Source organism: Pan troglodytes, chromosome 3 (genome assembly GCF_028858775.2).
Source record: "Pan troglodytes isolate AG18354 chromosome 3, NHGRI_mPanTro3-v2.0_pri, whole genome shotgun sequence".
Lineage (NCBI taxonomy): Eukaryota > Metazoa > Chordata > Mammalia > Primates > Hominidae > Pan > Pan troglodytes.
The window spans coordinates 10425006-10449410 of record NC_072401.2 but is presented as its reverse complement, the minus strand read 5'-3'; the positions used below and the strand labels follow the sequence as shown (position 1 = coordinate 10449410).

Below are 24405 nucleotides of genomic sequence, written 5' to 3'. Positions count from 1 at the left end.
CTGGGTGATAGAGCAAGACTCTGTCTCAAAAATAAAAATTAAAAATAAAACAAGTTTCTAGCTTGCCAGCAACCTAGTTAACTTGTTTATAAAATAAAGATTATAAGAGTACCTATCTCTTTGGGTCATTCTGAGGATTAAATGAGCTACTAATGCAAAGTACTTAAAGCAGGGTCTATCCTATAGCAAGAGTTCAATAAATGTGGGCTTTTAGGATCATTGTGCAAAAGCGAGGAAAAGAAAACACAGAGAAATGAAGTTCAAAGTCTCCTAGCTCCTGAAGGATAGAGCTGGTGAAGGAATCCAGGTCCCCAGGCCTCCAAACAAGTCAGGTATTTGAACCATGAGGTCTTAGGCATGTGTTTATAAAAGTGATGGCAGTCCTGACACAGAGCTGTTAATAATAATTATTGCCATGGAAATTTCCCTAATCTTGTTTGAGAGGATTAGTCCAGCCATTCACTTAGTACTGTAGTTCATCAAATCTAAGATGCCATTGGGTCTAAGGAGTATTGTTATTTTATGAGCCACTGGAAAGGAAAGGAAATAAGGAAGAAAGGGAGGGAGGGAGGGAAGGAGCCAACTAAAGTTGTAGAACGCTATGCTGGTTGTCAAGCTGTTGTCTCCCAGCTCCACACTTACCCTTCTGGGCTCTCTCTCTCTGATGCTGGGGCTGGGGCCTGCACCACCATTTGTCCTTTGCCAATAGGGGCACTAGAGGAGAGAGAAGAGACTAGCTTTTTCATGTTTGTCTGAGTTTCCTGCCAGTCCCAGTGATGACATTGGCAGTTGATTCCAGCTTCCAACTTTTGTCCATTTCCAGAACCAGAATCATATTGCTCCTCAGAGGAAACAGTCCAGTGGACAGTGCCCACTCTCAAAGGTCTTCGGGGCCCTCCTCCAGGCCCCTGAGGTGTCAGCACCACATGGGAAACACCCCTTCTTCAGAGGTCTTCCTTTTTGACATCTCAGTTCTCCAATATCCGCTTAACCAATTCCCTATGTTAAATTCTCTCCATTAAAATACCTAGAGTGGTTTCCATTTTCCTGCCTGGACCCTGACTCACGAATTGTAAGATGACCACTGACTTCAGAAATGTTAAATGATAGTCTTAGAATTAAAGCAATAAAATACTACCACAGAGAATTCATAGATGTCAAGGCTGATGGTGCCTTTGGAAGTGACCTAGTAGACCCCAGGGCTGAACCCAGTCACACAGCCAGAGGTGGCAAGGCCAGTGCTCCCTGCACTGTGCCTGAGTCTTGCTCTACTCACCCTTCAGAAGGGCCTGGCTCCTGCTCCTGGGATGGACAGTTCAGTGACATGCCTCATGGTTAGACTTCTTCATCAAATCTTTCCTTTCTTTCCAGGAAGCACACTTTGCTGGCCAATAATGGGTTTGCAATTTCTGCTGCATTGCTGATGGCCTGCTCGCTCCAGGCAGGAGCCTTTGAAATGCTCATCGTGGGACGCTTCATCATGGGCATAGATGGAGGTGAGAGTTCACCATGACGGGGAGGGAACAGTAACATACTCCTTGGGGGTGTCCCAAAATGTGAGAGGTGTTTGGGGCTGTCACATGACTGGGGCTCTCTGCTGGCATTGACTTGGCAGGGACCAAGGATGCTGGAACTCTGCATAAAGTGGGACAGTCCTGTGGGATGAACCATCCCATTCATGATGCTCTAGCCCCTAATTGAGGAATGCTGGGCAGGGTCCGCAGTCTACCCCAAAGACCTTGATGGTCTTCAGCATGTCATGCCTTCTGTTTGGTCACCTTCATCATAATGTTAATATTCCAAGGTTATTTGTGGTTTTCATGGGGCTTTTATGAGGATGGGGTTTCTTCTCTGGGCCTCTGACTCATTCGTTGTTTCATTTACTCGCCAGGCATTTGTAGAGCACCTGCGAGGGCTGGCACACTATAGGATGGAGACACAATGATTAACAAGACCCTGTCCCTGGAGCTTACATTCTAGTGGGCAGACAGATACATAAGGTAGATAGTAGCATGTCCTAGGAAGAAAACAAAGCAGGACAGGAGGGTGGTGAGGGCTGTTTTAGAAAGGCCAATCAGGGAAGACTGCTTAGAGAAGGAAACCTGAGCAGAGACCAGAGGAGCCAAGGGTGAGAACTGTTCCCAGCAGAGAGAAGAGTATTATGTCTCAGAGGCGGAAGGAGGCATGGCACGTCTGGGAAAGAGCAAGGAGATGTGTGGGTGCTGATGACGCCAAAGAGGAGCTGGGGCCAGATCACATAAGACCTTGTAGGCCACGGCGAGGACTGTGGGCCTGTGCCAAGTATGCAGGGAGGGTTGAGATGAATGTGACATGGACTGGTTTGTTCCAGTAATGGAGTATGAGGGGAAGCCAGGAGTGGAATCAGAGGAGCCAGCTGTTCAGGGGAAGGGACTGGGCTAGGCGGGGAGCTGCAGAGAAGGGGACAGATCCTGGCTATGGGAGTGAGAGTAGGAGACTCAAGATATATTGTCAGACAAACTCTGCTCTCTTTCTAAATAGGCAAATCCATAAAGTATCACTTTTAGGCATTTGTGGAAAGATTGCAAGCCTTAGGATTAGAAATCCCTGAGTTTGGATCTCAGTTCCGCTGCAAGTTACTTAATGGCTCTGAGCCTTGGTTTTCCCATTTGTAAAATGGTGGTAATAATACCTACTTCAAAAGGCTATAATAAGGCTGAACGGAAACACACACACACTCTCTCTCTCTCTCTGTCTCTCTCACACACACACATATACACATATGTACTGCCTGGAACCTAGCATGAGCTTCTTAAAGGCTAATTCCCTTCCTTGTCGATGTCTTAAAAGCTGAGGGTACCAGGTTGTTCAGCTGAGTGAGATGAACAATAAAAATGTCTCAGGGAGAGGTGAGCAGGAGAGTGGGGGCCTGGAAGTAAGGTTGAGAAGAGGAGGCTTCACTTACTTTTGTTGCCCTGCTGGAGGGGAATAATCTAGGCCTCTCTAATAGTCCAAACTCAAGATGAAATGACTCCTCAATCATTTGTCTATTCATTTGTCTATACTACTTGAATAGACTCCTTCTATTGATGGCTATTGAGAGTTTATCCGTAAGAATAATGGCTGGTGTCTATGTAATGTTTTATAACTGACCAACTGTGTTCATGCTTTTCATCTTTTTTGATCTCCTCCTGTAATGAAAGACTGTTTTTTCATGTTCATTTTACAAATGGGGGCCCTAATGCTCAGAAAGCTGGAGCAGGAAAGTGGTTAAGGGTGAAGACTATGGAGTCAGACTGCCTGAATGCTCTCACTTGCTTCCATTAATTTCATTAATTTATCTGTATAGGTTAGGTTTGATGCATTTAAAAACCCCGAAAGTTAAGCCATGATGGCACCACTGCATTTTAGCCTTGGCTACAGAGCGAAACCCTGTCTCTTAAAAAACAAAACAAAACTTAATGGCTTCAAATAGTAACCATTTTCCTGTGCTTTCACTTCTGTGGGTCGGCTGGGCAGTTCTGCTCTGGGCCAGCTCTGCCAATCTCTGCTGGGCCTTCTCATGTGTCTGTGGTGGCTTCAGGTTGGTCAGTGGCTGGATGACCTGGGATGGTCTCACGCCTGTGTTTGGGTGTTAGCAGGTGGCCTGGTCTCAGGGGCTGTCAGTGGGCCAGCTCATTTCTTGGCTTCCCACCCTGGGCCAGGGGGGCCTGGGCTGCCTCGCATAAAGTTCTTGGGCTTCCAACAGCAGCCAAAGGAGAAAGTCCCAATGTGCACAATGTGCAAGCACTTTGCATGCACGTTTGCTGGTGTCCCTTTGGCCCAAGCAAGTCCCATGGCCACGTGCAGAATAAATGTCAGACAGGACTAACTCCCCAAGGATGTCGATCCAGGGAGGGGGTACAAATCAGGGACCACTGCAGGAACCATTGACCTCACAGTCTTGGCCTCTTTCCCACCTGGCGTGGCAACTTAGCAGTAAGGCCTCCCTTGTTGGGTGATGTGAAAATTAAATGGGCCGGGCACGGTGGCTCACACCTGTAATCCCAGCACTTTGGGAGGCCGAGGCGGGCGGATCACCTGAGGTCAGGAGTTTGAGAGCAGCCTGACCAACATGGAGAAACCCTGTCTCTACTGAAAATACAAAATTAGCTGGGCATGGTGGCATATACCTGTAATCCCAGCTACTCGGGAGGCTGAGGTGGGAGAACCACTTGAACTGAGGAGATGGAGGTTGCGGTGAGCCGAGATCACCCATTGCACTCCAGTCTGGGCAACAATAGCAAAACTCGATCTCAGAAGTAAATACATAAATAAATAAATAAATAAATAAAATAAACGATGTTCTACGTATGTGAAGTACTTAGTGTAGTTCCAGGCACTTAGTGCCCCACTCCAGGAATGCTGATGGTATTATTGTCATTGTTGTTATTTGTGTTCTTAATTAATAAAGTACAGATCTAGGATTTGGGTTTCAGAGGCCCTGCCTGCTTTGGAGAAAGGCTGGATGAGGTTGCAGTGGATCTTCTGGGAAGTCCTTTCCTAGTGGAGGCAACTGAGATTCTCTGTTTGGCAGTTTTATATTTTATCCATTATCCCCTTTCTTGTTGCTTTGACTAATCTGGGGAGTTGACCCTTCGAACATATAACTAATTGATCTCTGAATTTCCTAAACTAAAAATAAGCTGCATTCCAAGATGGACCTTTTACAAAACCACAGAGATAGAACAAATGTCTTTTAGACCCTTTTTCCTATGAGCTTTCAAAAAGAAGCAGGAAAGAAAGAAGAACAAGAAGGAAAGAAAAAACTTCGGTCTTTCTGACTTGTGGCACGTGGCCTGTTGGAGTCACGCCAGGACTTGGAGACTTCATGTCATGTATTCTCACCAACCCTCTCAAAGCAGAGAGAAGAACTCGAGGGCACTTAAGGTGAGACAATTGGTCAGAAAGAAAGGAATATTGCTGCTATTACCTGAACTGGCCGATCTGTTTGTAATAAAGAATTTAAAGCCGGTCCGGGCGCAGTGGCTCATGCCTGTAATCCTAACACTTTGGGAGGCCAAGGCAGGCGGATCATCTGAGGTCGGGAGTTCGAGACCAGCTGACCAACATGGAGAAACCCGTCTCTACTAAAAATACAAAAATTAGCTGGGCGTGGTGGCGCATGCCTGTAATCCCAGCTACTCAGGAGGCTGAGGCAGGAGAATCACTTGAACCCGGGAGGTGGAAGTTGTGGTGAGCCGAGATCAAGCCATTGTGCTCCAGCCTGGGAAACAAGAGTGAAACCCCATCTTGAAAAAAAAAAAAAAAAAGAATTTAAAGCCAAATGATAAACCTGAAGGATTTTGAGATGATAGAAGGCTCTAAGACTTGCTAATCCAGCCAGGTTCTCCCGGAGTATTTGAAACCATAATAGGACAACAGGGCATCTTCCTGGAGTGTTCTTCATCTAGAAGGTTTAGAGAAAAAAACTATTATATTTTTATAAAATGAGTATAATAGCATCTGCCATAACTGAGTCCTGTAATTTATGACAAGAGGCAATGTTAGCTGGTGGGAAAAGCGCAAGTTCTAAGATCAGAGACCCACTGGGGCTCTATTGGGCAAAATAATTTTTTTAAACATCTCTGGACATTACTTGGTGATTTAGGCAAGTTACTCAACTTTTCTGTGCCTCAGTTTACTAATCTTTAGAAGAGAAATAGTAATAGTATATTTAATTCAGAAGACTATTGTTAAAAGTAAATACGTTAATACATATAAAGAGATGAGAAGGATTCCTGTTACTTGGTAGCCACTATGTGTATTGGCTATTATCGTTGTGACCACCATCACCACCATCACCATCACCACCACCACCACACCATCACTATCACCACCATCGCCACCATCACTATCATCACCATTACTACTACCACCACAATCACCATCATCATTGCTACAACCATCATCACCATCAGCACCACCACCATCACCATCATCACCATTACTACTACCACCACAATCACCATCATCATTGCTACAACCATCATCACCATCAGCACCACCACCATCACCATCACTATCATCACCATTACTACTACCACCACAATCACCATCATCATTGCTAAAACCATTATCACCATCAGCACCACCACCATCACCATCATTACCATCACCAGCACCACCACCACCACCATCACTACCATCATCATCACCATCACCATCATCATCACTATTGCTACTGCCATCAACATTACCATCATCATCACCACCATCACCATCATCACCATCATGACCATCATTACTACCACCACCACTATCACCATCATCATCATTGCCACAACCATCATCACAGTCATCACCACCACCATCATCATCATCACCATCATGACCATCACTGCCACCACCACCATCACTACCATTACCACCACCATCATCACCGTCACCATCGCCATCATTACCATCACTACCACCACCACCATCACCATTACTACCATCACCACTACCATCATCATCACCATCATGACCATCACTATCACCACCACCATCACTACCATCACGACCACCGTTATCACCATCACCGTCATTATCACCATCAATACCATCACCTCCACCAACACCATCAGCTGTGTCCTGTCCTCTGAAATGCACCTCCAGTCATACTTTAGTATTAAATTTATAAAGTTCATGGGAAAGCTTTGGCAATTTGTGCTAAGTGCTGGGAAAAATGCCGTGGCTACAGTGCTATTTAATGTCCAGGGCAAAGCAGAGCCAAGAGAGGCATTGTAACCAGAGTGCGGCTCCCCCAGGGAAGACACCTCTCTAACTGCTGCTATGCTTTCTCTTTACAGGCGTCGCCCTCAGTGTGCTCCCCATGTACCTAAGTGAGATCTCACCCAAGGAGATCCGTGGCTCTCTGGGGCAGGTGACTGCCATCTTTATCTGCCTTGGCGTGTTCACTGGGCAGCTTCTGGGCCTGCCCGAGCTGCTGGGAAAGGTGAGTGTGGCTCCCTGGTCAACCGCATCTGCTCTCACCTCATGTTACCACTGCAGGAAGGAGCCTTTTCTCCAAAAGCTGGTCCCTGTATTTTGCAATTTCTGGTATTCAAGCTTCTTACTTATTATTGGAGAAAAGTTGTGGAGTTCCTTTGAGTTTATTTTTTTAAGGACATAAAGAATACATAACAAATTGAAACCTTATAGAATGTTTAAGTTCACCCACCCAGTAATTATCATTAATAGCTCAATTTGTGTTTGTTTAGGCATCTTCTGTGCTTTAAAAACCTATATAAACATATATAGTTTATTGTGGCTTTGATGGAATTATGCCATACACATTGTTCTACAACCTGGTGTTTTCATTTAATATATTTTGGGCATCTTTTCAAGACGTTAGCTTAGCTCTACCTCATTCTTTAGTCTCTTTTTTCCTGAATAGATAAGTAAGTAGAGTCTTCCGGTTTTGGCTTACTGTTTTGGGAGCAGGTGGGCCTGAATTTGAATCCCAGTTCGATGATTTACTTGCTGTGTGGCCTTGGCAGGGAGAAAAGAAACATTTCACTCAGGTTGAATGGGGTGGGGTAAAATCAAGGAAGGCTTTTTAGAAGAGGTGGCCTCTAAATGGACTCCTGAAGGGTAAGCAGGAGTTAGGTAGGTGATGATGGGGATTGGGAGAGAGGATATACCAGAGAAAGGAAATCAGTAAAGAAAAGGCTCAAGATGGGGCACAGCCCTGGGAAAGAACTCAGATGGCTGTGGGGCTGAGGAGAAAGCAGGCATGGGGAGGGTGAGAGATGAAGCGTCTGTTCACTGAGCCACCACAGACTTCACCCTGGGGGAATAGGAAGCCCTGGGTGGCACTGGAGCTGGAGGGTGACATGGCCAGATCAGTGTTAGAAGGTGGCTCTGGGGTGGAGGCGGTGGGTGTAGACTAGAGTGGGAAGGGTGGGGAGGAGAGAGGCAGAGGGCTGCTGCTATTGGTACACATGGTAAGGGAAGGATGCAGCTGCGACTGAGGTGGTAGACATGGGGATAAAGAGGCCACTGGACTTGCTAGGATTCCTCCCAGGGGATGCCTCCCAGGGATGCAGGGGCGCTGCCTTCCCACTCACACAGGCAGGGCAGGAGGGCAGGCAGAGATTAAACCACTAATGATGGTTGAATGCCCACTTCATGCCAGACTGTTCTAGGCACGAACAGTGCACAACAGACAAACAGCTCCCTGTGGAGCTGAATTCTAGCAGCAGGGGGCAAACATAACAAATTCGCACGTCCTAGAGCAGTTATGTAAAAGACTCGTTTGTTATGCTGCTCAAATCCTAACAGCTACTTTGTGAGTAGCTCAGATATGCAGCCTTGGATGCAAGCAGAGAGAGGTAAGGGACAGAGCTCTCACAAACAAGGGCATATTGGTGCTGAAAGCAGAACCCGAGTCTGTGTGCTTTCAAAGCCACGTATGGGTTGTGTCTTATACATCCAAGGATGGATCACACTGGTGTTTCTGGGAATGTGGGCGCTCTGGAGAGAAGGGGCTAATTCTGTCCACAGGGTCCTTTCTGTCCCAGCTACTGAGCCTCACTGACTCTAGGGCCAGCTCCTTTCTCATTCAGTGGAAGGTTTTATAAGTGGAGGAATCACTGTATTCCATTTTTAAAGCAAATTTTAAATGTTTTGAACATTTTTATTGTAAAATCCACATAAAGTTTACCATTTTGACCATTCTTAAGTGTACTTTTCTGTGGTATTATAAGTGACTTTTTATATTTCAGCCAATCGAGGTCACCTTAGAGGCATCTGCTTCTGATCTTTTATTATGACCATTCTGGGTTATTACGGCTATGACTTTAGTTTCTTCTTTTGCAAAAACAGAAACAACTCACATTTTACATTTGTGGTTGTCATATGCGTGACGATTTCTATAATTAATTGTGAGTGTGTTAGAAACAGTCTCTCAACCTAAGTGAGGTTCCAAACTAAAGAGACTCTTTTGCTTTTTGTTTCTAAAGATATTTTAAAATTCTCAAAATATCCACCACATATTGATAATAAAAACAAGATAACAGCCTCAGCTCCCTAAACAAAAATACATTTAAAAGTCAATGAAGAGTGCTATTGTCCTTTAGGAGTAAAAAAAGTAAATAAATATTTACCTCAGTAGAGCTAAACTTTTCTCTTTGGGGATCATTTCCAAATTCCACTTTGTTTATAAATCAGTATCAAGTTCTTTCTCCTGCTTGAGTCCGTAAGGTCTGTCTTCAACCTCTGTCTTCATCCTTTATTTATTCATTCACCACATTTGTTAAACATTGAGTTGATGCTGGAGCTACAGCTTTGAGCACATCAGGTACAGCCCACATCTTTCTTACTCAGACTGCAAGGACTTTGTGACCTTGGGAAGGTCGACTCACCTCTCTGACCCAGTGTCCTCCTCAGTAACAGGAATGGTTGCAAGTCCCAAATTCCCAAGCCCCACTCAAGCTTGACTTCCTCTGGGAAAACATCGCTGGCAAATAGTGACTGTTCAGCATATCCTAGGACACCGTGCACCTGTGCCTCTCCCACACTGATTTCCGTTTGCTTCCGCATCTTGTCCCGCCAGTCGATGGCATCTTACTTGCATGCACGCTAACCCAGAGGCGTCAAGTTTATCCAGTCATTCAACAAATGTGTAGAAAGCTTCTATTGTGTGCTAGGTATTGTGCCAGGTATTGGGTTGGCTGCTGGTGGTAGAGTGGTGAGATCATGAGGCTAGCCCTGCCCTTGGGAGCTCACAGGAGGGCAATTGACCAATGGCCACAGGTGATAGGAAAATAGGCACTGACCTCTGGTAGGGCATCGGGGGTGGTTTTCCTGCAGCAGTGACATCTAAACTCATGGCTTGAGGATGAGTAGGATTTATCTGGGTGGGTCTGTAGGAAGACAGAGGCAATGGGGGTGGGGAGTTCCAGCCAGAGGTAAGAGTATGGGGGAAGGCCCTGGCATTTGTTCAGAGGCAGAAGAACTCAGGTGTCAGGAGCAGGGGGAGGGGGAGGGGGGGAGGGAGAGGGAGAGACCACTGGCAAGGCAGGCAGCAGAGAGGGCCACACCTATGCTGTAAATGAGCACAGGGAAGGATGGGCAAGGTGAGAGGTTCCCAGGACCTGTGGCTGCTTGAGGGACAAGGGCATCTCCTACTGTTTCCATCACAGACACTGGCCTAGAGATGACAGATTTTCTGATTTTCAAGAGACATTACAAATCCAGATTTGTCATATTTCATAATTTGTAAATATTGGAAACTGACCCTTAAAAAACAAAAAACGTCCCATCTGTGGGCTGGGTCTAGCCTTAGGGCCACCTTTCACACACCTTGATGGGGAGTGTGTACCTGTGAAGGCTTATTTGTACCCCAAAGCAATGGGACATCATTGAGGACATGATGAGTGCTTCAAGAAGGCTTTTGGGCTGCAGCATGGAGAAAGGATTGGATCCCAGCCAGGACTGAAGGGGTTGACTGGTCCAGTTATGAGTTGGGTCAGAGTAATGGCAGTGTGGATGGAGAGAGGCAGATGAGGTTGAGTGAGGTTAGTGGTGATGGGATGTGGTGTCCCAGAGAGGAGGAGTCAAAAATAACTCCCAGGCGTCTGGCACATCAGCCAGATAGAATGGTGGTACCAGATGCTAAGACAGGGAGCTGTGAAAGAGGAGGAGTAGCTCTGCAGGGGAAAAGGTGACAAGTTCACTGACGTGAACTGTGCATGTCTCAGAGCAACTGGAAGGAAGAGCTAATTCGAGGACCTGGGTACCTAGATTGTGAGGCTGGGACACTCTCTCCCAGGAACAGGGCTCATGAACATGATGCCAGCCAAGGGGCACAGCTGCCCATGCCCACCTTCTGGCTTTGAGCTAGCCAAAAGGTGTACCATTGGTTCCTATAGGCTGTCTCTTCCCATCAGATGGGAGTTTCCAGACAGTCTTGGCCCTGGCCAGGAAAATGGGTGAGGAACCCTGTAAATATCCTTCTGTTTTCAAATGTGTGCTCTGGGAATGTGGATCTAGGGCTTCTGGTCCAGGAAAGAACATCAAATGGGAAATTTTTATTCATGTCTCTGGGGATTTGCAGTGTTCCAGCCAAGTGAAATTCACAGTTATTTCACTAAGTGTCAGAATTTCATTTTCACTATTTTAATCATATTTCCCATTTACCTTCAAAGACTGAGACAACGAAGCTTTGAAAAAAGAGAGAGAAAAACTGGGCTTCAATGCAGGCAATTGCTTTGAAACACAGAGGGTGAAGGAGGGTTAGCAAGAAGGTAGCTATTTATTTATTTTATGACTTCAACTTTTATTTTAAATTAAGAGGGTACGTGTGCGTACTTATTTCCTGGGTATATTGAGAGATACTCAAGTTTGGGGTATAATTTATCCCATCACACAAGTACTGAACATACTACCCAATAGTTTTTCAACTTTTCTCCCCTCTATCCCTCCCCTCCATCTATCCCACTGTCTCCAGTGTCTAGTGTTGCCATCTTTATGTCCATGAGTACCCATTGTTTAATTCCCACTTATAAGTGAGAACATGCAGTGTTTGGTTTTCTGTTCCTGTGTTATTTCACTTAGGATAATGGCCTCCAGCTCCATCCATGTTGCTGCGAACAACATGATTTTGCTTCTTCTCATGGCTGCATAGTATTCTACGGTGTATGTGTATCACATTTTCTTTATCCAGTCCACCATTGATGGGCACTTAAGTTAATTTCATGTCTTTGCTATTGTGAATAGTGGTGCCATGAACATATGAGTGCATCACTCTTTTTGGTAGAATAATTTATTTTCTTTGGATATATACCCAATAATGGGATTGCTGGGTCAAATGGTAGTTCTAAGTTCTTTGAGAAATTTCCATACTGCTTTCCATAGTGGCTGAACTAATTTACATTCCCACCAACAGTGCATAAGTGTTCCCTTTTCTCTGCAGCCTCATTAGCATCTGTTGTTTTCTGACTTTTTAATCACAGCCCTTCTGACTGGTGTGAGATGGTATCTCATTGTGGTTTGGATTGGCATCTCTCTGATGATTAGTGATGTTGAGCGTTTTTTAATATGTTTGTTGGCCACTTGTATGTCTTCTTTTGAGAAGTGTCTGTTCGTGTCCTTTTCCCATTTTTTAATGGGGTTGTTTTTTGCTTGTTCAATTGTTTAAGTTCCTTATAGATTATGGATTTTAGCCCTTTGTCAGATGATAGTTTACAATTATTTTGTCCCATTCCATAGGTTGTCTGTTTACTCCATTGATAGTTTCTTGAATTGAAGAGCTCTACAGAAGCTCTTCAGTTTAATTAGATTCCACTTGTCAATTTTTGTTTTTGTTACAATTTCTTTTGCAATTTTCTTTCCCAAGGCCAATGTCCAGAATGATATTTCCTAGGTTTTCTCATAGGATTCTTATAGTTTGAGGTCTTTCATTTAAATCTTTAATCCATCTTGAGTTAATTTTTGTATATGGTAAAATGTAGGGGTCCAGTTACATTCTTCTGCATATGGCAAACCAAATATCCCAGCACCATTTATTGAATAGGAAGTCCTTTCCCCATTGCTTATTTCTGTCAACTTTGTCGAAGACCAGATGGCTGGAGGTGTACAGCTTTACTTCTGTGTTCTCCATTCTGTTTCATTTGTCTATGTGTCTGTTTTTGTACCAGTACCATACTGTTTTGGTTACTGTAGGTTTACAGTATGGCTTGAGGTCAGGTAATATGATGCCTCTGGCTTTTGTTCTTTTTGCTTAGGATGGCTTGGGCTATTTGGGCTCTTTTTTGGTTTTATATGAATTTTAGAATTTTTTTTTTCTAGTTTGGTGGAAAATGACATTGGTAGCTTGATAGAAATAGTGTTGAATCTGTAGATTGCTTTGGGCAGTATCGCTATTTTAATGATATTGATTCTTCTAATCCATGAACATAGAATGTTTTTCCATTTGTGTCATCTGTGATTTCTTTCAGTAATGTTTTGTAGTTTTCTTTATTTAAATCTTTCACCTCCTCGGTTAATTATTTCCTAGTTTTTTTTTTGGCAGCTATTATAAATGGGATTGCATTCTTGATTTGGCTCAGCTTGAACATTATTGGTGTATAGAAATACTACTGATTTTTGTACACTGATTTTGTATCCTGAAACTTTCCTGAAATCCCCTGTCAGTTCCAGGAGACTTTTGGTGGAGTCTTTTCTAGAGCATCAGTGAAGAGAGATAGTTTGACTTCTTTTCCTATTTGAATACCTTTTATTTCTTTCTCTTGCCTGATTGCTCTGGCTAGAACTTTATTGCTATGCTGAATAGGAGCGGTGAGAGTGGGCACCTTGTCTTGTTTCAGTTCTCAAGAGGAATGCTTTCAGCTTTTGCCTGTTCAGTATGATGTTGGCTGTGGGTTTGTCATAGTTGGCTCTCATTATTTTGAGGTATGATTGTTTAATGCTTAGTTTCTTGAGAGGTTTTATCATTAAGGCTTGTTGGATTTTATCAAAACATTTTTCTGCATCTATTGTGGTGAATCACCTATATTGATTTGCATATGTTAAACTAACCTTGCATCCCAGGAAGGAAGCCTACTTGATCATGGTGAATTAACTTTTGATATACTACTGGATTCGGTTTGCTGGTAATTTGTTAAGGATTTTTTCATCTATGTTCATCAGGGATATTGGTTTCTAGTTTTCTGTTTTTTTTTTTTTTTAATACTTTAAGTTTTAGGGTACATGTGCACAACGTGCAGGTTAGTTACATATGTATACATGTGCCATATTGGTGTGTTGCACCCATTAACTCGTCATTTAACATTAAGTATACCTCCTAATGCTATCCCTCCCCCCTCCCCCCACCCCACAACAGGCCCCAGTGTGTGATGTTCCCCTTCCTGTGTCCATGTGTTCTCATTGTTCAATTCCCACCTATGAGTGAGAACATGCGGTGTTTGGTTTTTTGTCCTTGCGATAGTTTGCTGAGAATGATGGCTTCCAGCTTCATCCATGTCCCTACAAAGGACATGAACTCTTCATTTTTTATGGCTGCATAGTATTTCATGGTGTATATGTGCCACATTTTCTTTTTATTGTATCTTTGCCAGGTTTTGGTATTGGTATTATGCTGATTTCAAAGAATAAATTAGAGAGGAGTCCCTCCTCAATTTTTTGGAATAGTTTCAGCAGGATTGGTACCAGCTCTTCTTTGTACATCTAATAGAATTTTGCTGTGAATCCATCTTGTCAGGGCTTTTATTGGTTGGTAGGTTTTTTATTACTCCTTCAATTTCAGATCTTGATATTGTTCTGTTCAGGGTTTCAGTTTCTTCCTAATTGAATCTTGGGAAATTGTGTGTTTCCAGGAACTTATTCATTTCCTCTAGATTTTCTAGTTTGTGTGCCTAGAAGTGTTCATAATAGTCTCTGAAGATATTTTATATTTCTGTGGAATCAGTTATAATGTCAACTTCATCATTTCTGATTGTGCTTATTTGGATCATCTCTCTTTCTTTTTTAATCTAGCTAGTGGTCTATTAATATCATTTATCCTTTCAAATAACGAACTTTTGGTTTCATTGATTCTTTGTATGGATTTTGGATCTCAATTTTGTTCAGTTCTATTCTGATTTTATAGCTGTTTCTTTTCTTTTGCTAACTTTGGAGTTGGTTTGATCTTGTTTTTCTACTTCCTCTAGGAGTGGTGATAAGATTATTAATATGAGATCTTTCTAACTTTTTGAGGTAGGCATTTAGCACTCTAAACATTCTTCTTACCACTGCTTTTGCTGCATCTCAGAGATTTTGGTATGTTATATCTCTGTTTTCACTTATTTCAAATAATTTGTGATCTCTGCCTTAATTTCATTGTTTACCCAAAAGTCATTCAGGAGCAGGTCATTTAATTTCCATGTAATTGTGTGGTTTTGAGAGATCTTCTTGGTGTTGATTTCTAATTTTAGTCCACTGTGGTCTGAGAGTGTGGTTGGTATGAGTTTAATTCTTTTGAATCTATTGAGACTTGCTTTATGGCTGAGCCTGTGGTAGACGAAGGTGGCTTTTAGAGTAGGCTGCTAGAAGGCAGGAAAGGGAAATAAATGTAGGAATTAATGCTGGTTCCATGAATTTAATCAAAGATACATCATAAAACAATTGTCGTGGCTGAACATTTATGTGACTCCAAATGATATATATTTTTTAAAACAAATCAATTAGCTATTTCTCTTGCAAAGATAAAGAAGAAATAGACTTAGATGAAAATTATAGGCAAAAGTATGAGAAGAGAGATTAGGAATGATGTGAGGCCGTAAAGGAACGATTTTATATACTCAGAAGAACATTTATGTCAGATAAGAATGATTAACTTTGAGCTCCCACTTTTCTTTCCTCTCAAGGAAAGAAATATACTAATGGTTGCAAATTTTTTCAATCTAAATAACAAACAGGGAGACTTTCTAAAAGAAAACAATGTTTTTTCAGGAATGGGCATTGCAATTGGCATAGGTATGCCATAGTAAACCATGTGCATATTCAGGGAGGTAAAAGAAGACAAAGGATTTTAAAGAAAAAATGAGACGAATTATGTAATTGTTTTTGAGATAGTTATCTTTGAATAGAAGGATCAATAACAAGGGTGGCATCAGTCCAAGGTTGGACAGGCAGTTGCTAGGCAGGTGTTCTCGCAGCAGTATTTTCTCGTGTAAGGTTGTAGTGGCCTTTGTGCAAGGTTTTTGCAGTCTTTTGCAATAGTTTTTGCCAGCAGGCATCTGTATATGAGAATCTTCCTTTCATGACCTTCCCTAGCTTTATTTTTCAGGGGTTTGCTTTTATTTTTGCTTTTTAACACAGGTGAGTTTATTTTTATTCTGACAACTTTCACATTTCCTTTTTTGATCAAGATTTTTAAAAAAAATCACTGGTTAACCATTTTGTAGTTAGGTTTTGATTATCCCTAGGTGAGGCAGCTGGGATCAACCTGTCTCACGTTGTTGGTTGGTCCTACATTGGAAGGCGTAATTGGAATTAGTGTCTAAACTCTTTTAGCTACATTTGAGCAACAAGAGGGGTTTGGAGAGAGTGGTTCTCAGGCTACATCTACCTAAAATCAAGTGTTAAGTTTAAGTTTTTGTCTATTCTGTAGGCATTTACTATTATCTAAAAGTGTTGGGCCAGTATTATTCTGTGAAGATTTGTTCTGTAGAAATTTAACAAGTAATAGGTACAAGGTTTAAAAGAAAAATACAAAGTAAAATTAATAGTAATATGACAATCTCAGCTTGTATATTAGTTGTGATCCATGAACTTAGGTTTAAAAGCAACCAGTTAAATAAATTAAATAAATTAAATTAATTAAATGATCATGACAAATTAGGTGAAACTTGTTGTTGTAGCAGGATGAACCACAGACAAAACCTCTCAGACACCGAATTGTAGAAGGAAGGGCTTTATTCAGCTGGGAGCATCGGCAAGCTACTGTCTTAAAATCCGAGCTCCCTGAGTGCACAATTTCTGTCCTTTTTAGGGGCTCACAACACTAAAGATTTTACATGAAAAGGTTGTGATTGATTTGACCAAGCAGGCGGTACATGACGGGGGCTGCATGTACCGGTGGTCAGAGTGAAACAGAACAGAATGGGAGGTTTCACAATGTCCTTCTATATAATGTCTGGAATCTATAGATAACATCAGTTGCTAGGTCAGCGGTGGCATTTTAACTACTAGGTTTAGGCCAGGCAGGCCTAGGCCTGGTTTTGGGTCCGGTTTTGGGTCTGGCGCCTGGCGCTGGGCTGCCTGCCTTTGGTTTCGCTTCCTTGTTTTTTTCTTAAAACAGGTACTGAGTATAAAACAATATGAGAGGGTCTCTTTCTTCCCTCATTGTAACCTGCATTTTTTTTTTTTTTTTTAAATTTTGTGTCTTTGAGTCTTAACTCTTCTAAGGGAATTTATCCAAGTATAGCATGTAGTATTAGCAACAGCACAAACTCTTTTTGTTTGTTTAACCCAGCTAGCTGGGTTCCAGGAACCTTGCACTGAGAACTCAAAACTGCCACAGGCTATAAGCTTTCCCCACCCAGACAGAAACTGTGGTTTTCAGGCTGTGCCCCTCCTGGTCCACCCCAAAGCAGGGGTGCCCAGCTTCTGTACTTGTGACTACAGTACCCCCACTTGCCCCTTAGTTCTGGCCAAGGGAGTTCATCCCCACTCAAGATTATGTCGTGAATCACAGTTGAGACCTTCTCTCAACCTGTGACTGCCACCTGAGTTGGCTGGCTGACTTCTGCAAGGCTCCCTGTGAAGTAGAGTCAGGAATGTCTTCTCTCCATCCCCACTGGAGTCTAGGAGTGCACGCAAAGCATGTCCGATGCTGCTCCTTCTCAACATTCCCCACCACTCAGCTCCAGTGCTGGGTGGGGCCAAGGCCGTCCCCCATGGCCTATATTATCAGGTTCCCTAGCGGGAGTGTGTGTCACAGAGGCAGTCTCTCCCACTGCCACACTCTGAGGACTCACAGTTTTCCACCTGGCTTATGGTGTAGGCTGCTGCCACCACTTCTTTCAAAGAGTCTGTGGTTTCTTTCAGTTTTCTGGTTAAATGCCTGTGGTGTTTCTTGGGAAAAAAATTATAGCGTGAGTCTCTACACACTATTTTGTCTTTCCAAGTATGAGAGGTGATATGGTTTGGCTTCATCTCCGCCCAGATCTCATCTTGAATTGTAGCTCCCATAATTCCCATGTGTTGTGGGAAGAACCCAGTGGCAAATAATTGAATCATGGGGGTGGATTTTTCCCATACTGTTCTCATGATAGTGAATAAGTCTTATGAGATCTGATGGTTTTACAAAGGAGAGTTCCCCTGCACATGCTGTCTCTTGCCTGCCGCCATGTAAGACATGCCTTCATCTTCTGCCATGATTGTGAAGCCTCCCCAGCCATGGGGAACTGTGAGTCTATTAAACCTCTTTTTCTTTATAAATTACCCAGTCTCAGGTATGTCTTTATCAGCAGCATCAAAAGGGACTAATACAAGAGGCATGCTAACAATGCCTCTAATCTGCCATCTTGGGGGGAAAAAAACCACATTGATCTTAAAGTTTTTTGAAACTTGTATTTAAGAGTACTTGTCAAAGTCTTTGTAATGAATCTAATTGCAGATACCTTTAGAGAAAAATTTAAAATAACTGTAAATGACAAAAATTTAAAACTACCATAGTTGAAAATAGGATAAAAGTTCCCCATAACCAGAAATTTACAAGGAAATTTAGTTATTTTGTGGCCTACAATATAATAACCAAAATTATGACTGATAACATAGAAGATTTTAAGAGTTTTATTACCATTTTAGAACATATATACCAATAACATATCCATAAATGTAACTGAAAGAAGATCTAGTATCACTTAGCATTTGATATTTCCCATATAATTTACCAAATAAGCCTAATTATTTAATATCTCTACAAGATGAGAGAGAAGTCCTTTGAGGCTTTCTAGGGGCCTGACTGGAAAATCTCAAAGTTAATTTTATGTCAAAAAGATTTAATTTAGCATTTTGATGCTGGGGAAGTCCATCAAAGATGCCAAAAGTTTTAAAATACCTGATCAAAACAGTATCACAGGGCACTGTGTGATAGTCATTTATTTAATTAGAGTGATAATTATAGATCTTAAAAGCAATACAGAAAGTTATATAGATATTAAAAAAACTTTAACCCTTAAAGTCTCCATTTTTTTAAAGTAATAAAAAAATTTAGTAAAGGCAACACAGGAAATTATCTTGATAAAATATAAAATATTTGTTTCTTAGGCCAGTTACTAAAAAGGCAAAGAAAAACCTCCTTCTATGTGATTGGTTCACCTCATGGGAAGCCTGTTTAGACAACCTGATGAAAAAGTACTTGTATGTATTCAGAATATGTATCCAAGGCTATGACTGTACACTGTGGAACATAAACAAGAAAGGTATTTCTTTAAGCAGGGGGATATATGGCTCTTAGTAAAAGCATGAGAAATTCCCTGGTTACATGGAACAATGTAGACACATGAAGAAAAGCTAAGTACAGAATCAAGTTATACTGGAAAAAAAGAAACATTACTTTTCTAGGTCTTTGAGACAAACATTTTTAGTGTCAGGCCTCAATAGCTGTTAGAATGAGAGGAAGAAGTTATAGGAGCTAACAAAGAAGTTGAAGGAGAAAGTCAACATTCCAGCCAAGCAAAAAGATGTACCTTCTCAAGGGAAGAAAGTGAAAGAACAGAAGGCAATGTAGTATGAACTGCACATGCTATGCCGTGAGACACATTAAAATTGAACTTCTGAGATAGGACTCTGAGAAGCTTCAAGACGAAAACTCCACCTTGAGAAATGAAGATACCATTTTTAAGAAGAAGATAGCATTTTAAACTAAAAACTAGTTAAATTAAATGGAGACTATAAAACAAACAAAAAAATAAGCTACAGTTTAGAAAATGGCTGAAAATTTTTAGAATTAAAAATCAAAACTTCTTGTAAATTTTACTAAAAGCAGATCATTACTTCAAGAAAACTTTGTTGCTTTAACATAAGGGACCAAATTTTTAGTTTTGTATTGGTGTATTTTTAATATCAAAACTCAAACCTTAGAAAGGCTTATAAATAATTCCCTTTTAAATATAGTCAACTTGATCACATACAAAATTTCTTTTGTAAATTTATCCTTTTCAGACCTTTTACAACTTACACAGACTTTCGTAACTTTCATGGCATGCTTATAATTTTTGTTTTGTTCTATACTTTCTTATTTTTAAATAACCAGTCACTTTATTTTAGGAAAAAACATTTACCAGGCAAGATTTTTTAATGTAAAGTTATTTTCTTTTCTTAAATCTTTCTTACCAGAAATATATCTTTATTCCCATAACTTTCTTTATATCTCTTTCTATTTACTGGATTCTTTTTATTTATATTTTCTTTCTAAATCCATATTTTGACACAACTTTTAATAACCTTTTAATTAAAAAAAATTATTTTTAAATGAAGTACATATTTTGTCTTATAATTTTTTAATTAAAAACAGTTCTTACTTTTTTGGTACATTTTACATAAAGAATTATATGTAGAAATCAGAATGTTTAACTCTTATTAATCTTAATTTTTAGTGAAAATCTAGAAAGAAATTTTAAACTATCACATACAAATATTTTATAGATGAAATCCTTTTTTAGTTTTATAAACATGTTTCAACATAACATAATTTTAATGTGTATTAATAGGCCCAATGATATTTAGTCTTTTATAAAATTTAAGAAGCACATAATTTGGTTCATTCCATTTATAACTTTTTGTATTCTGATTATTTTGCAACCTGATGTTGTGAACAAGTCATTAAAATTATTTGCTGTGATAGTTTTACTAATTTTATAATGATAATAATGAATTTTAAAAAACAATCTCAATTGTATTCAAACTAATGTATTCATTCAATACAATTTCAATCAAAAGTTCAATGACATTTCTGTTTGTGATGGAAAATGAGGAAAGAGTTCTAAAGTTCCCACAAGAGAATAAGCAAGTGTATGTTTCTGACATAGTTTTGAAAATGGACGCTAGTGAGTACATTAAACATGTAATAAAGTGACAACAATTAAAACAATGCAGCATGGGCACAAGAATGGAAAGATCAAAGGCACTAAGGGATGGCCAGAAGCAGAAAATTCATTTCTATGTATGATTTTAATGTGTGCAAAAGGAAACCTCAAAAATCAACAGAGGAAATGTTGTTTGGTTTAATGAATAGCTTAGGAAAAAATGGGAAAAGGGTAGGAAAAAAGACTAAAGCAATGCTTACATTACACCATATTTTAATAATTGTACTAGTTTCTATTTATGAGTTATAATTTGTTTCATTTTTCTTTTATTTGCTGGACATTTGGATTGTTTCCAGTGTTTGTTTGTTTATTTAGCGACACAGTCTTACTCCATCGCCAAGGCTGGAGTGCAGTGGCTCGACCTTGGCTCTCAACCCCCGCCTCCCAGGTTCTAGCAATTCTCCTGCCTCAGCCGCTCGAATAGCTGGGACTACAGGCATCCACCACCACACCTGGCTAATTTTTGTATTTTTGGTAGAGATGGAGTTTCACCATGTTGGCCAGGCTGGTCTCGAACTCCTGACCTCAGGTGATCCACCCGCCTTGGCCCATCAGAGTGCTGGGATTACAGATGTGAGCCACTTCATCCAGCCTCCAGTGTGTTTATTACTGAAAAAGTGTGATTTGTAAACTTCAGATGAATAATCTTCTACATTAATCATTATTCAAATCTGTAATTATTCATGTAGTTTAGTGTTTCAGAAAAAGAAATAACAGGTTAAAGAGTGTAAATTTTTTTAAGGCTTTTGTACGTATGAGCAATTTTTTTTCGGATAGTCTGCTTCAATTTCCATTCCCGCTGGCAGGGCACAAGGGCATTGGTCTCACTCTGCCCATGTCATCCACAAGCATTTAAATGAGGCTTTGGTATTTGATAGGCAAAAATAATAGATGAGAATTTCTTATAAGTATATTTGTTTCCTGTTGATGCTGTAACAAGTAACCACAGCAGAGACAGAAATGTAATTTCTCTCATTTCGTTAGTTGATAATCAAAGTATTAAAAGACCTCACTAGTAAAACCATCTCACCCTGGAGTCTTTTGGGGAAAAAAATGCTTTGAATATCTTTTAACTACTTTCGTAAAAATCTATTTTTATTTTCTTTTGAGTTGATGTCATTAATTTCTGTCTTTTCAATAAAGTCACTTATGTCATCGAAACTTTCAAATTTGTTAGCATACAACTATATAAATTTACACCATTTAAAAAATAACTGAAATGATTTTAAGAATCAAATGTAAAAACAGATACCATAAACAACACACAACTGAATACAGATTAATTATTTAGAACAATGTTTTCAATTGGGATTTTGGGATTTTGTAGATGGGATTTTGTTATCCTCATTCATTACCAGTTTTGTTTTATTACATAAAGAAAGGTCATCCATAAGTTTCTTCTTTGGGGAACATATGATAGTTTATTCTGTGGTCAGTTTGTGATCATCTTTTGTTAATATTCCATGTTTGCTTAAGGATGGCAGCTCTTTCTTAGCACTTACCATTTTATAATGGTAAAAAACAGATCCAAAATTACAAGTGATTTTTATTATATCACAATAATTATGGTTAATCCGTAAAATACAGAAAAATTTCCCATGAGATTAAAAAAGGGTGATAATGTGTGATTCTATCAGAGAGAAATGAGCTTCAAAGGGAAAGGCCCAAAACAGCCTCTGCAGGGCTGTGTAGTGGGCACCTGGGCCCTCGTGCCCGACTGCCTGGATCTGCATCGCAGCTCCCCACACCTCTCACACACACACTTGCTGTGGGACTTTGGGCAAGTTGCTAACCTCTCCGAGCCTAATTTGTTACCTATACAATAGCATTAATAATGGGACCTCTTTCGTGGGGATTTTGTAAGGCTTAAGAAAGAGAATACATGTTCAGCACTTGGAACAGTGCCTGGAACTGGTGCCAAATTGATGTCAGTCATCGCGTCATTTGTGTCATGTGGCAGTACTTAGAAAAGATGTTATGAAATTTCTATTTTACAGATGAAAAGCTCAGTCTCAGAGCGGGGTGATAATTACTCCGAATGTCTGCAGCAGGGAGGCAGTGGGACTTGAGCTTCCTGGTTTTGCAGCCCATAATTTCTCTGTGGTAGGACCAACGTCCTGACTTGTTGATGGAGAGGCAAGAGGGCTGTCCCCAAAGGTTAGAGTCTGGTATAGGAATTTGAGCAAAACAGTCCTTTGCAGCCTCATATTTTTCTCATCCAGACCCTAAGTGTTTGAAAGCACTTGTTTTCTGTGAACTTTTTGACTTAGAACTCTCTGGACTTCATTCAAGTCCAGGAAGAGAAGAACTTTTGATTTTTATCAAGAATATTAGAAGAAATGTACTCATCTATTTTAAAGTGATTTTAAGCCCCAGCCACCCAGCAACATCGTCCTTATCCTCCACTGACCTGTAAATCCTACCGTTTCTCTTTGAAAAGAAGATTCATTTCGGGGCACGACCCAGGCATTTTCTGTAGCCAGAGAAAATGTTCAGATGGGTTGAAGGCCATTGCATGATGAATTTCCTTTGAAGGGAAATAGGAGAAAAGAAGATTAGAGATTGTCACCTTTGCATTCTTCCTGCCACTTCAGAGTCCCTCACAGGTTAATGCCTGAACTCCTTTAAATAACAACCAGAGTTCTCAAAACGTGTTCCCAGGACCAGCAGAATTGGCACCAGCTGGGAAGGCACTTGTTAGAAATGCAAATTCTCATCCCTGCCCTGGCCAATACCTGTTGAACCAAGATTCTGAAACTTACACGACATGTATAATTTCAGACTCTTTTGTATACCCGGGTGCATACAAAATTGGCTTTAATAAACATTCAGCAACTCTTTTGTAAGAATTCTCAAATGTCTCCCCCTCGATATTCAGTGTTGACTCCCTGATTTCCCTCTGCAGGGTTTAGACCTCCCAGGATGGTGATGTGCCAGGTCCGTATGACCTGGCTCCAGGCTCTTTATCTCCACCCATCCACCCCTCCACCTCACAGAGCAGCTAAGCCCAATAGACAGCACATTGGAATTAACAAGTGTGTTGGGTGTTTGTTAAATGAGACTTCTCAGCCCCATTCCAGACCTCAAGATCTGAATCTTGAAGCAGGTGGTTCCCCAAGAATCTTCATTGTTTATCAGACTCGCTGGGTGTGATTCTTGCACACACAAAAGGTAGACGATCCCACTGTGACTCCACATCCCATTCCAGGATCCCACAATGCGGGTCCCACCTCCCAGCCTCTGCCTTTGCTGTTTCTTCCTCCCAACCTCCTTTTTCTACATTCCCTGACTGTTGTCATCCTGCAAAACCCAGCGAGCAGGGGCCTCTTGAGAGGCCCTCTCTCCTGCCAGCCACTAGAATCAGCTGTCCCCATCTCTGCCTCCCACAAACAGTACTCCTCTCTCACAGACTTGCTTTGTTCTACATAGTGGTCAGGTGGTCATCTGCGTGTCCACCTTTCCCTGGGACCAAAGTCCAAGTTCTCATCTTTGTATCAACGTAGAGCTGACCATGGGGTCTGTAGCATTGAGCTACCCCCTCAATGTGGAGGGAAGGTACACATTTCCCTTGACCTTGGAATTATGAAGAAGACCCTGATTAGTGAATTTTTTAATGGTCCTGAAATGGCTTGGCTTTATCCCTACCCAAATCTCACCTTGCATTGTAATAATCCCCACGTGTCAAGGGCAGGGCCAATTGGAGATAATTGAATCATGGTGGTGCTTTCCCCTATACTGTTCTCATGGTAGTGAATAAGCCTCATGAGATCTGATGGTTTTAGAAATGGGAGCTCCCCTGTACATGCTCTCTCTTGCCTGCCACCAT

The 24405-nt window shown here is 41.1% G+C and overlaps 1 protein-coding gene across 19 annotated transcripts in view; it reads left to right on the top strand.

The window, feature by feature from the left end:
* The window catches only part of SLC2A9 (solute carrier family 2 member 9), a 279004-nt gene that overhangs the window by 58659 nt on the left and 195940 nt on the right, over positions 1-24405 (top strand). For all 19 annotated transcript variants that reach the window (XM_063809388.1, XM_063809384.1, XM_063809396.1 and 16 more), the window contains 2 exons: positions 1372-1496; positions 6813-6958. In XM_063809388.1, coding sequence (XP_063665458.1) covers positions 1372-1496; positions 6813-6958 — 271 coding nt within the window. The remainder of the gene's footprint in view (positions 1-1371; positions 1497-6812; positions 6959-24405) is intronic.